This window comes from Acinonyx jubatus, chromosome B3 (genome assembly GCF_027475565.1).
Source record: "Acinonyx jubatus isolate Ajub_Pintada_27869175 chromosome B3, VMU_Ajub_asm_v1.0, whole genome shotgun sequence".
Lineage (NCBI taxonomy): Eukaryota > Metazoa > Chordata > Mammalia > Carnivora > Felidae > Acinonyx > Acinonyx jubatus.
The window spans coordinates 130,933,821-130,947,610 of NC_069386.1; the positions used below are offsets into that span (position 1 = coordinate 130,933,821).

Here is a 13,790-nt window from a genome sequence, read left to right on the forward strand (position 1 = left end):
TGAAAAATTATATGCCAACAAACTGGACAATCTGGAAGAAATGGACAAATTCCTAAACACCCACACACTTCCAAAACTCAATCAGGAGGAAATAGAAAGCTTGAACAGACCCATAACCAGCGAAGAAATTGAATCAGTTACCAAAAATCTCCCAACAAATAAGAGTCCAGGACCAGATGGCTTCCCTGGAGAATTCTACCAGACATTTAAAGCAGAGATAAAACCTATCCTTCTCAAGCTATTCCAAAAAATAGAAAGGGAAGGAAAACTTCCAGACTCATTCTATGAAGCCAGTTTTACTTTGATTCCTAAACAAATTTTTACTGAGACAGAGACTCAGTAAAAAGAACTACAGGCCAATATCCCTGATGAATATGGATGCAAAAATTCTCAATAAGATACTAGCAAATCGAATTCAACAGCTTATAAAAAGAATTATTCACCATGATCAAGTGGGAATCATTCCTGGGATGCAGGGCTGGTTCAACATTCACAAATCAATCAACGTGATACATCACATTAATAAAGAAAAGATAAGAACCATATGATCCTGTCAATGGATGCAGAAAAAGCATTTGACAAAATTCAGCGTCATTTCTTAATAAAAACCCTCGAGAAAGTCAGGATAGAAGGAACATACTTAAACATCATAAAAGCCATCTATGAAAAGCCCACAGCTAATATCATCCTCAATGGGGAAAAACTGAGAGCTTTCCCCCTGAGATCAGGAACACGACAGGGATGCCCACTCTCACCGTTGTTGTTTAACATAGTGTTGGAAGTGCTAACGTCAGCCATCAGACAACAAAAGGAAATCAAAGGCATCAAAATTGGCAAAGATGAAGTCAAGCTTTCCCTTTTTGCAGATGACATGATATTATACATGGAGAACCCGATAGACTCCACCAAAAGTCTGCTAGAACTGATACATGAATTCAGCGAAGTCGCAGGATACAAAATCAATGTACAGAAATCAGTTGCATACTTATACACGAATAATGAAGGAACAGAAAGACAAATAGAGAAACTGATCCCATTCACAATTGCACCAAGAAGCATAAAATACCTAGGAATAAATCTAACCAAAGATGTACAAGATCTGTATGCTGAAAAGTATGGAAAGCTTATGAAGGAAATTGAAGAAGATATAAAGAAATGGAAAAACATTCTGTGCTCATGGGTTGGAAGAATAAATATTGTTAAAATGTCAATACTACTCAAAGCTATCTACACATTCAATGCAATCCCAATCAAAATTGCACCAGCATTCTTCTTGAAGCTAGAACAAGCAATCCTAAAATTCATATGGAACCACAAAAGGCCCCGAATAGCCAAACTAATTTTGAAGAAGACCAAAGCAGGAGGCATCACAATCCCAGACGTTAGCCTCTACTACAAAGCTATAATCATCCAGACAGCATGGTATTGGCACAAAAACAGACACATAGACCAATGGAATAGAATAGAAACCCCAGAACTAGACCCACAAAAGTATGGCCAACTCATCTTTGACAAAGCAGGAAAGAATATCCAATGGAAAAAAAACAGTCTCTTTAACAAATGGTGCTGGGAGAACTGGACAGCAACATACAGAAGAATGAAACTAGACCACTTTCTTACACCATTCACAAAAATAAACTCAAAATGGATAAAGGGCCTGAATGTGAGACAGGAAACCATCAAAACCCTAGAGGAGAAAGCAGGAAAAGACCTCTCTGATCTCAGCCGTAGCAATTTCTGACTTGACACATCCCCAAAGGCAAGGGAATTAAAAGCAAAAATGAACTATTGGGACCTCATGAAGATAAAAAGCTTCTGCACAGCAAAGGAAACAACCAACAAAACTAAAAGGCAACCAATGGAATGGGAAAAGATATTTGCAAATGACATATCAGACAAAGGGCTAGTATCCAAAATCTATAAAGAGCTCACCAAACTCCACACCCAAAAAACAATCCAGTGAAGAAATGGGCAGAAAACATGAATAGAGACTTCTCTAAAGAAGACATCCGGATGGCCAACAGGCACATGAAAAGATGCTCAACATCACTCCTCATCAGGGAAATACAAATCAAAACTACACTCAGATATCACCTCACGCCAGTCAGAGTGGCCAAAATGAACAAATCAGGAGACTACAGATGCTGGAGAGGATGTGGAGAAACGGGAACCCTCTTGCACTGTTGGTGGGAATGCAAACTGGTGCAGCCACTCTGGAAAATACTGTGCAGGTTCCTCAAAAAATTAAAAATAGACCTACCCTATGACCCAGCAGTAACACTGCTAGGAATTTACCCAAGGGATACAGGAGTACTGATGCATAGGGGCACTTGTACCCCAATGTTTATAGCAGCACTCTCAACAATAGCCAAATTGTGAAAAAAGCCTAAATATCCATCAACTGATGAATGGATAAAGAAATTGTGGTTTATATACACAATGGAGTACTACATAGCAATGAGAAAGAATGAAATATGGCCCTTTGTAGCAACGTGGATGGAACTGGAGAGTGTTATGCTAAGTGAAATAAGCCATACAGAGAAAGACAGATACCATATGTTTTCACTTTTATGTGGATCCTGAGAAACTTAACAGAAACCCATGGGGGAGGGGAAGGGGGAAAAAAAATGAGGTTAGAGTGGGAGAGAGCCAAAGCATAAGAGACTCTTAAAAACTGAGAACAAACTGAGGGTTGATGGCGGGGGGTGGGGGGGGGGTGGGAGGGAGGGAAGGGTAGGTGATGGGCATTGAAGAGGGCATCTTTTGGGATGAGCACTGGGTGTTGTATGGAAACCAATTTGACAATAAATTTCATATATTAAAAAAAACTTTCCAACAAAAATAAATAATAAATAAGAATTTAAATGTATGGAGATATAACCTGTTCATGGATTAAAAGTCCATATTGACATCAGTTGCTCCCAGCTTCTTTGATAGATTTCATTACAATCCTGATCAAAATCCCAGCAGAGTTTTTGTAAAAAATCAACAAGCTGATTCTAAAATTTGAATATGCAAGGTGTTTAGAAGTGGCAGAAGAATTTTAGAGAAGAACAAGCTGATACAAAATTTACATGTATATTGGGGCAACTGGGTGGTTCAGTCAGTTAAGCGTCCGACTTCAGCTCAGGTCATGATCTCACGGTCGGTGAGTTCGAGCCCTGTCTGAGGACAGCTCAGAGCCTGGAGCCTGCTTCAGATTCTGTGTCTCCCTCTCTTTCCTCTCCTCCCCTGCTTGCACTCCCCCCACCCCCCGTCTCAAAAATAAACACTAAAAAGAAAAAAAAACTTACACATATAACTTACACATATATACAAAGGATCTAAAATAGCCAGGATGGTTTTAAAGAAGCATACCTACAGTATTTGATTTGGCATAAAATGGGAATAAGACTGGTGTTAATATAAGACTAGATATTCTTATCAATGGAATAGACTCCAGAAATAGATGTAATCAGAGACTTTTGATAAAGGCACCTGGAGGAAGGTTGTTGTTTTCAGTAAATGGTGGTAAGGCATTTGGATATTGATGCAGAATAATCAAGCCATGGCCTAACTTAGGCCATAAACAGATTAATTACAGATAGATGATAGACCTAAGTAAGAAAGCTAAAACTATGCTGTGAAAACTGGAGGATATTCTCATGCCATTGTAGTAGGCAAAGATTTAGTAGTTGGCACAAAAAATGCACTTGGCCATTAAAAAATTGATGGGCTTTTGGACTTCAAAAATATTTTAGAAATTGATTTCATCAGAAGACACCCTTTGAGGATGGATGAGGTTTTCTACACAAGACCTCATCCTCAGAAGATGTAAAGGAAAAAATTCCAACTTGGATAACTCCTCCTCAAAAAGGGAAAAAAAGCAAGCAAGATCTTCTGAAATATAAAGAATTTTCATAAATAACTTTAACAAACTGGGAGAACATTTGCAGCATAGTTATAATACATGAAAAGCCCTGGGAGGCAAAGTAATGGCTCCTCAAAGATGCCCTAATTCCCAGACCCTGTGAATGTAGCAGATGGAATTAAGTTTGCTAATCAACTCACCTTATCATGTGGGAGGTGACCTGAAAGGGCTTAGTGTAATCACAGAGGCGCCCCAGTGCAGAAGAGGGAGAAGTCCAGAGTGAAGGCAGTATGACCACTGACCTTGTTGGCCTTTGAGGGTGGAGGAATTGCAGACACAGAATGTAGGTGGCCTCTAAGAACTGGAAAAAACGAGGAAATGAATTCTTCCCTAGAGCCTCCAGAAGAAATACAACCCTGCCAGTGCCCTGATTTTAGTCCAGCACATCCCATTTCAGACTTGTAATCTCCACAAGTATAAGATAGTAAATTTGTGCTGTTTTTCGGTCACTAAATTTATGGCAGGGCAGCTATAGGAAACTAATGCATACCTGTATACTAATAAAAAAGACAAGTAACATAATTTTAAAATGGTCACTTCATAGAATTAAACCTAGATGTCCAATAAATATGGTTAAAAATACCACCACTAGTAATCCAAAATCAGATTGAAATGAGATCTGTTTTGCCTATTATTTAGCAAAAATTTTCATGGATACCCATCCAGTGTTCTCAAGGATCTAAGAAAAGAGTGTCTTCTACATTGTTGGTGACAGTCTAAATTGGAAAGACTTTTTAGAAGGAAATGTGACCAAGTCGATCAAAATTAAACCTTATTTCCTTATGTATATCTATATACAGCTTGAATCTTCACAGTGAGTATCTTCCCACATCACTCGTGAAACTTTCTTTCAGTACATAGAAAGCAACAGAGCCCAAGGGCAGTACAAGAAAAAAATGCAATACAAATGCAAAACAGAAGGTAACCGGGGTGGGGTGGGGGGACATGCATACTGCCTGCGGAGTTTTAGGACAGGAGTGACAGCACCATTAGCTAGAGTTTGTGATTTTCTCTCCTTGTCACACAGCCTTTCTGTCCACATCTCCTCTTATATCTGCTGCCAACATTCTGTTTTTTGCATCTGTCTGTGAAAGTATCCCATCCCCCAGCCCTGGTCGTCTAAGATGTCTTGCTAAAAGCTCAGTCTGCTAGCTTTGTCTGCACTCTTTGCAGCTGCTGCCTAGATTGAGGGCTAATGATGAAAGAAATGTTTTCAGTGGACACATGTTCCCATAACAGTCATCCTTACGTTTTTGTACACCTTCTAACAAAATCTGAACTCCTACTTCTTGTAGTGAGCATTTTGTAATGTATGTAATTGTCAAATCACTGTTGTCTACTCAAAATTGATATGTCAACAGTACTTCAAGTAAAAATGAAAAATATATAAGTAAAGTTCTGAATCTCGAAAGTAAACTCAATGAGCCGCTCAAACCAAATGCTTGGAGGTGGGGAGGTGGGGAGGCCAGGCTTGGAGGTGGCAGATGATACTACTGGAGATACCAAATTTTAAGCTTTTAAAGATTGTCTCAGAGGTCACCTTCATTGCTCCCTTCTCCGTTGTTGCATGGCTGTTTCCCCAGCATGTTCCCCTGAACATGGAGATAAGGCTCCCAGCAGTGAACTCCCAGTGAAAATCATGGATTCTTTCTGGCTGGAATACATAGGGGGAGGGCAGCTGTCTAGTTAGATGTGAACATGTCTAGTCATTGTAGACTGTTGTCCAGGAAGGGATTATGGCCTCATGGACCAAAACCCCCTCATTCTAGAGACAAGAAATGAATGTCTGGGAAGAAGAGCGCCTTGGCATGTTGCTGGTAGTGGGGAAGCCGGACAGAAATCTCTCCTGATTGGGGGTCCCCGGATCTTTTCTCAACATTGGCCTGCCTGCCTTCTCCATGCATCTTGGGTGGAATCCGATGCTTTCCTGAGCTTTCCTTTAGGAACTTTGTTACACATTGTCAGTCAGTTTAAACATACTCTTAAAGGTTTAAGTGGTGGGCAAAATTTCCATATTAGGGACTGAGATCAGGTCCCTAATTAGCAGGCATGTTCTATGAGCTGTGGCAGGGTCATCTGCCAGATGGGCTCTGTCATTAAGGGGTCTATAAATTGCCGAGTTGAATAACTGACCATTGAGTAACTTAGTTGGGGACTCGGCAGCAAATCCTGTCGTGGGTTTGCAATGTGTCTGTTCAGCTTAGGCTGAAGTTCTTTTTTCCAGAATTCCCACGTATGTTTCTGGTTGGGGTGGACCCCAGATGAGATTGTTGTTGGAGATTTGGAGGGCAGATGGGAAGTAGCAGCCCTTTTTATAACCCACACGTTGTCCCTTTGAGCCAGCTCACTCTGTTGGCAAGAAGCAGCGGCAGGACTTGTGACTTCTGCACCCTCTGCAGGATCCTGCTTCAGCTTCTCTAACTCCTGGGTCTCACCTGGTGTGTTTAGCTCCGTGGTGAAGGGCCCAGCTTCTGCAGGACACCTACACCCCCAGTGCCAGAGGCAACATGAATAGGCATGGTTTTAGTCTCTACTCGTGGCTTTAGCTCCTTGCCTGTGGTTCTAGCTTGTGTATCCATCCTTCCTGTGTATCCATCCTTCCCTGACTTCTGTCAGCCCTACAGACTTCAAACTCCAGCATCAGGGCAAAGATGGCCTTTAGAGACTGCTTTAAAAGCTCCTGCAATTACTTAAGTCAAATTTCTGTAAATTATATGTATTTTGTACACTCTCTAGTGGTTCTGCTTCTCTGGTTGAACTGTGACTGCCACCCACCTGTCCCCCAGAAGCCAGTTTGATTCACCTTTACTTAGCAGCTTGGGCAAAGTTTCTGTTGGGCAGTACAACTTTGGCTGTCCTCTAGAATCCTCAACTTTCAGAATCCTTCCATACCCTCAAGAATATAAGTAAATGAAAAACCCAACCCTCTTTGATGAAGCATCATTTGACCGCCAGCAACAACAAAATAAACCTGAGCATTGGCAAGGGAGAGGGCAGCTCCATCCAGTAGGAGTCAGAAGAAAACTGAAAGAACAAGGACAGAGAACAAGGTAGAAATGAACTTGAGTAATGGCAGTGGCCACAGCAAGAAGCCAAGACTTGCTGTGGGCATAGATCCTGAATGGAAGAGAAAAGTTATAACTCTTTTGGAGTTTTGGAAACAAAAGAGTTTGTCATAGGCAACCTCGTGGTGTCTCTGTAACACCCACAAGATACCTGGGTTTCTGCTGGACACTTAGAGGTACCTGTCTACACCACACACACTGCAGGCAGGGTTAGAGTTTGGGAAAAATACCCCTTGTCCTGGCTGCCCTGGGTACCAGTGATCCAGAGTGTATTTAGATATTTAAAAGAAAAAAAAAATCATTAGAGATGTTCTTTCAAGGAATATTGATTTATCACCTCAACAGCTTACAAGTGACTTTCAGTCCAATTATAAAGGATATAGTTTAAGGTTCCGGATGCTTAGAATTCTATTAGAAGCTAAATACAAAGGAGGGATTGGAAGAAACCATCTGAAGAGGGATCTTTATAGTCTCCTTTGACCTTTTTTGTTTTTCTTTGTTTTTGAGAGAGAGGCAGAGCATGACCAGAGGAGGGGCAGAGAGAGCGAGACACAGAATCTGAAGCAGGCTCCAGGCTCAGCACAGAGCTTGACGAGGGGCTTGAACTCACAAACTGTGAGATCATGATCTGACCCGAATTTGGCCATTTAAGCAACTGAGCCCCTCCATTGATCTTTACCTTGGAATAAGCCCTCAAGAAGAAAATGTGACTAGTAAAGAATGAAAACCGGCCTGCTAGAAAGTACCTCTGGCCTGTGATGGTTGGATGCTACAAGTCAAGGGAGCAGTCAGGCACTAACATAGAAAGTGGGGGAGGTATTCCAAAGGAGACTGCTTCTACTTCACACTCACTAGTTGGTTGTGCCATTAGACCTGTGGCTTTGCCCAGGAGGTCACCGTGTCTTACTAATGGGCGAGAGACCTAAAAGCAAGCTATCATCTTGGACTTGGAAAGTAAACCATTTTCCTAGGGTCCTATGACCCCTGCATTTTCCATCTTTATGATCCATCATAGACCATGGTATTCATGATAGTGGCCCTTGAGCATCAAAGTATAGTTTCTTGTTCTCAGTATGGTCCATTAAAGAAGGTGGGGATGTCTGTCCATATACTTTGTTAGCTTAATTGTTTTAACGGTTTTCTTAGCTCTGATTTCCGTAGTCCTCTGTTCCCGTAGGACCTTCAACAGAGATGACACTTTTCACCTTACTTGGTAACTGTTTCTCTTTGACTCTCTGATTTCCTATTATGGCTTGCTTTAGAAGAATACTTGATGCCCAGTGAATGAATCTTGAAATAATTCTGTTTTCCATGAAGTCAGGCTCTAAGGGTCTGAATAGCTGAGAATATTCCATATTCTTAAAACAAAGTAGAATTTGGGTGAGGCTTGTTGAGGAAGAACCTGTTGATGATGGGTTTACAGTGAGTGGTAAGTGAGAGTCCTTGGCCTGGTTTGGTGCAGGAGAGCATGTTTCTAGGGAAGATGCTGCAGAGCTGAGGTCTGTTCCGAGCATCCTGATGGCATCTTGGCACCTTCTCTCTGGTCACGTCCAAGGCTCACTTCCGCTGCATCCTGTGATTTTAGGCATACCCACCACTCTCTGCCCGTATAAAACGTGATTCTGAACACACCATTACTATGTGGATACAGATGCCAATCATGTACCCTCAGTTGTTTTCTTTAGATTGAAAGTAGAAATGAGCACTTCCTGCCCCAAACTAAAGGCAGAAAAAAGGAGTGTGAAGCGTAAGATGTTATGTAAGATTATATTGACGTGATTTTTTCTTACATGCTACTTTGTTATGTAACACAGTCAGGCACCCTGGCTACACCAGAGTCATGGAAAGAAAGGCCTTTGGACAGGGGGAAAAACTAATCTAAGAAAGGCTGATCATTTTAATAGCTGTCCCCGGGGGAAAATGCAGATGAGGATGAAGCTATCCCAAATTGTTAGATACATCTTGGGGATTATAGCACGGCAGGATTTAACATTCCATTTTTAAAAAACGCATTATTCTGCCAAATACTGAGTGAATGTGATTGCAGCTATCTGTGTTTTTGACCAGGGTCTTGCAGCTGCGAAAGTTTGACCTGCACTGAAATACCTTATCGAGTCAGCCCTTTCTGTGTCCTTGTCCCTGCAGCGCGAATCTGTCCAAGGCCGCCTGGGGAGCATTAGAGAAGAATGGTGCCCAGCTGATGATCCGTTCCTATGAGCTTGGGGTCCTTTTCTTGCCATCAGCATTTGTAAGTTCACTCTTGAAACTGCCTGAGTGGTCGCATGTGGAACAGGTCGGGTGTGTATGTTCTCTTCCTTTGGTCCCGGTGACCTGAGGCCGGGGTTCTAACCTAAGCCTGTGCTGACAGATACATTTAGCATTCACTGTTCTGGGTGCAGCAGGATTGCTGCTCTCGTGGAGTGTACCTGGTGAGAGACTGAGGGTAATTGGTTTGGGTAAAGTTAATCACAGTATGTATGTATGTATGTATTTTATTTTTAAACTTTTTAAAAATGTTTATTTGTTATTGAGAGGCCAAGAGACACACAGCATGAGCAGGGGAGGGGTAGAGAAAGGGGAAGGCACAGAATCCGAAGCAGGCTCCAGGCTCTGAGCTGTCAGCACAGAGCCCGACATGGGGCTCGAATTCACAAACTGTGAGATCATGACCTGAGCCGAAATCGGTCGCCTAACCAACTGAGCCATCCAGGCGCCCCAGTTAATCACAATATTTAAATATTGCGAACCATAACGTGAAGATGTGTTACAAGGCGGTAGTGACAGGTCACCAAAGGGATGACTCAGCCAAGAACAAGACGTTCCTTTGGAGGAGGTCTTTGGAAGCTAGAAGGCTTGAGGAAGGTTGACGGATACTTAGGGAGAGGAGCAGGCAGGGTATCCCAGGTTAGGGGAGTGTCAAGAGCCCGAGTCGGGAGGCTAGGAGGCTCACAACAGCTACTCGAGTAGGAATTCAGGGGGTCACAGGACCTGTGCAATCAGACTAACTGGTAAGCCCCCTGGAAACACACCGTGTTGGAAGCTGTGACTCTCTCAAGGTGTCCGGCACAGCCAGCTTATCTCCCAGCTTGGAACAGCTCTCTTTCTGCAGCTGAACACCAGACAGGTGGCTGGTTTTCACGTCAGAACTGGTCGCACGGGCCCTGATTTCTAAATATTAAAATCACCTTTGGCCCAGAGAGACCTTCTCACTCTAAGGGGCATACAGACCCCAAGACCACCGTCTCACCCCTCACATACTTGGTGGAATGCAGTCGGAACTGCCCACATGACAAGATGGCCAATGCTTGTTTTCTTTTCTCGGCACCTGCTATACTTGAGCTTACGATAAACATACATATGATGCAGCGCCATCGTAAACCACGTGACTAGACCAGAAGATTCAGTGAAGGAGCACTGCCTGCTTGTTCTCAGGCTTCAATCCAGATCTGTGTGACACGGCATGCCAGAGAACAAGCATCCCCACTCCACCCTGCCCAAGTGTCCTCACTATCCCCTCCCCGCTGTAGTGAAGTTCTTTTCTCCCTCTCTCCTCCTTCGTCAGTCTTTATCCATCCTTTTCTTCTCCAGCTCAGAGGGGTTTTGCTACAAGACTGTCAAATAGGCCTCTCCAGAGGGTAATATAAGATTCTAGCACATCTTGTTGCTTTCCTACAGAGTCAGAGCAGATCCTGACAGTGCTTACAACTGAAGACTCCCCTCCGTATCCCTGGAGGCAGATGGTTCCCCTTTTCCTGTAGACAAGGATGTGACTTCCCAAGGGTTCCACAGCTGTCCGGATTCCAGCCCTCAAACCACAGTCTCTCACTGATCCCTCCTGTGATGTTTCAGCATTATCACAGGAAGTAGTAAATTCACAACACTAGAGTGATAATAGGCAGTAATTTGGTGTGACTTAGTGACTGTAGCTTTGAACTAAGGCCAAGATTATCTCCCAGTAATAATTTAAGCAATGGAATAAGTTCCAGGTCCCTTTTGTTTGGCTTTTGTTGTCCGCATTTGGAAAATTGTAGTTGTTTCTAACTATTCTGACTCAATTCCTCATCATGAAAATGGTAGTGGGAAAGAAGTATATTGTGCTTTAGGTCCTCTAGACCCTTCTAAGCTTCTAATTTTACTTCTGATTCAGTTTCTGACTGTACATTAGACCCAGCTAATAGAGGAAAAACTGGGCACAGTCATTTAGAATCCCCAAATTAGATTCTTTCTTCTATACTGTTGGAATAAGAAAGAGCCCCCATTATAGCACATCTTAGGTAGAATAGATTCAGTTATTTACAAAGACTATCAGGCAACAATAGAAAAAAATGGATTCCACCCCTACTATGCTAGGCCGACAGATTCAAGAGTGAGGCCCCAAGCAGGGTGACCATATAATTAATGTAGTGACTAAAAAGATAGGGTTTTATCCAGCAATCCGAGTTCCTTGGCTTGTCTGGAGATACAGATCCTAGTACAGTGCTTTATAGCAGGCTTCTTACATAACACTAGTAAGGACCCCAGACTGTCCCTATCTTGTCATCAGACGTTTCTGGGTGTATTGTCTGTGTCCTTCACTGAACCATAAATTATTTGGGCAAGGTGCCAAAATGAGGCGTGTGGACAGTGCACAGAAGTGCTTGACCTCACCCTCCCAAGGAGCTTCCTGGTCAAGTTGAGCTATAAGGGCATTTTAAAAAGGCACTTCTGTTGAGAAATGTCCATGTGTGGCCTAGGTGCTATGACCTGTGAGAGAAGTAACTGGCCTGAGTGAGCAGAACCCAAAGGGCTGAATGTGGTTATTTGGGTCTTTTTCTTTGCTCTTGACAGCATCCAGCTTGAGCTTACACAAGCCCACAGAAGGGGGCAGTTTCCTGAAAAGATGTGAAGGGGAAGGTCATGGAATCGGTGGCCCAGCGGAGACTTGGGAGGGTGGAGCCGGTCCAGCACCAGGGACGCCTGCAGTATGCTGCCTGTCTGGGTCGCTGCCCTTGGTGACTCCTCCCCTGTGGCTTCTCCACTCATTTGCCAGCCGTTCCGCATGTACAGATAGCTCGAGTTTAGGTCTGCCTTTCATGCTTCTCTACTGTCCTGACCCTGTCCCAATAGTGGGCCTGTTTCCAGAGAAGGGCAGATGTTGTGAGTTAGGAAGCCACCCCAGAGATAGCTACTGCCAGAGGGTTTCCCCCGGAAGTGAGTTGATGTGTGTTTTATCAGTCTGCATAAAACCGTGTCGGGATTTTGCAGCATAGGAGCCTTTGTCCTTAAGCTACTCTATCACAGCATCTATGTCACTTACCGGTATGTGAAGTTTCTGGAAAGCCAGTGGACCTTTGCTTGGCCTTCACAGAATTAACATATACGGTTTTGACTCTGAGGGTAACCCAGAGATCTCTGCCATGAGGTGATTTGTCATTTTGCTGGGGTAATTCGAACACAGAACGAGACACTCAGCTTCTGAAAGAGAGACTGTCTGGTACAACTCCACGGCCCCCTCCTCAGAATGTATCCCAGGCTCATAACTGAACATTCTGGCTGCCTGGAAGGACCATTCAGTCACTTGGTTCAGCTCCACCAGCTCCCCATGCCTGCAGTTCAGTAGCCCTGGGGATAGGAGGGAGGAACAAGATGGAGTCTTCATTCTCATGAAAGCTCCTGGAGAATTTCAGGAAGCAGACAAGTTATTATAGTACATGACGACAGCTATAGTGTGTGGGGTTCAGAATACAAAGACTCTGAGAAAAGACCTGGGGGCCCCGGGGAAGGCTTCTTTAAGATCATATTTGACCTGGGTCTTGAAAAGTGAGTATGAGCTTGGCCTGCCGTCAGGAGAGAGGATGCTTCTAGCCAGAAAGAGCAGTGCATGTTATGTTCGAGAAGCAGCAGGCCATTCCGTGTGCCTGGGAAGGGGCTGGGATGTGGGCCAAGGCCTTGAGGTTGGACTCCTGTTTGGAAGGAGACTGGCAGGCAGGACCCACTGGAATTGTACTTTGTCCCATACAGACAATAGAAAGCTGCCAGTTTTTTAAGCAGCATTAGTGATCTCATCAGGCCATTTCTCAGAGAATTTGAAGCTTATAAAATACACCTCCAATCATGATAATTTATATTATTCAAAAGATGCCTGAGAATAATAAGGGCCTTGTAGATCTCCTCAAATCCTCTTGATCACTTAAGCTACATTATTAAAACAATTGATTAATGATTACTATTACCCTCACCCCATCATCCTAGCTCAAAGTGTGCAGTCATTTCTGACTCCTCTTTTACACCCAAGCTTAGTGCTTAATGCTACTTAACTTCCTTAATGCTGCTTGATAATGGGTCACTTCTGGCATTCCTGCTGCTACCGTGACCAGAGACTGTCAGTTCCTGCCATAGTACCCTCCCATCATCCTTCCCAAGGCTGCTTCCAAGCTGCTCTCCACCCGGCTGCCAGAATGTCTTTGTAGACCACACATCAGATTGTGTCACCTACCTTCAAATCTTGTAAGATAGAAGCCAGATTCCTTAGCATGGTCTACTTTTCTCTTCAGGCCCTGACTCCTGACTACTCGGGCCTGACCACTTCTCTCGTCTCTGGCCCTTCATGTTCCAGCCATGTGGAACTACGAGTTTCCGTTATGGGTCGAGCCAGTCTGTGTTAGGGTTCTCCGGAGAAACAGACCCGAAAGGATGTGTAGATACATATAGAAAGAGATGAATTGTGAGGGATTAGTTCACATGATTTTGAAGACTAAGAAGGCCCAGCCTCCGCCATCTGCCAGCCAGAGACCCAGGAGAGCTGTTGATATGGTTCAGTCTGAGTGTGGAAGCCT

At 43.5% G+C, this 13,790-nt stretch overlaps 1 protein-coding gene across 13 annotated transcripts in view; it reads left to right on the forward strand.

The window, feature by feature from the left end:
* TDP1 (tyrosyl-DNA phosphodiesterase 1) overlaps positions 1 to 13,790 on the forward strand; it is a 90,886-nt gene that overhangs the window by 60,675 nt on the left and 16,421 nt on the right. For 9 of the 13 annotated variants that reach the window (XR_008299601.1, XM_053224819.1, XM_053224818.1 and 6 more), the window contains one exon: positions 9,121 to 9,223. The exons of 3 other annotated variants lie outside the window; for them this stretch is intronic. Coding sequence is in view for 9 of the 10 variants with exons in the window: in XM_053224819.1 (XP_053080794.1) it covers positions 9,121 to 9,223 (103 nt within the window). In the remaining variant the exon portion in view is untranslated. Of the gene's footprint in view, positions 1 to 9,042; positions 9,224 to 13,790 lie in introns of those variants that run through there. One more of the 13 variants, XM_053224823.1, reaches the window with a different exon arrangement.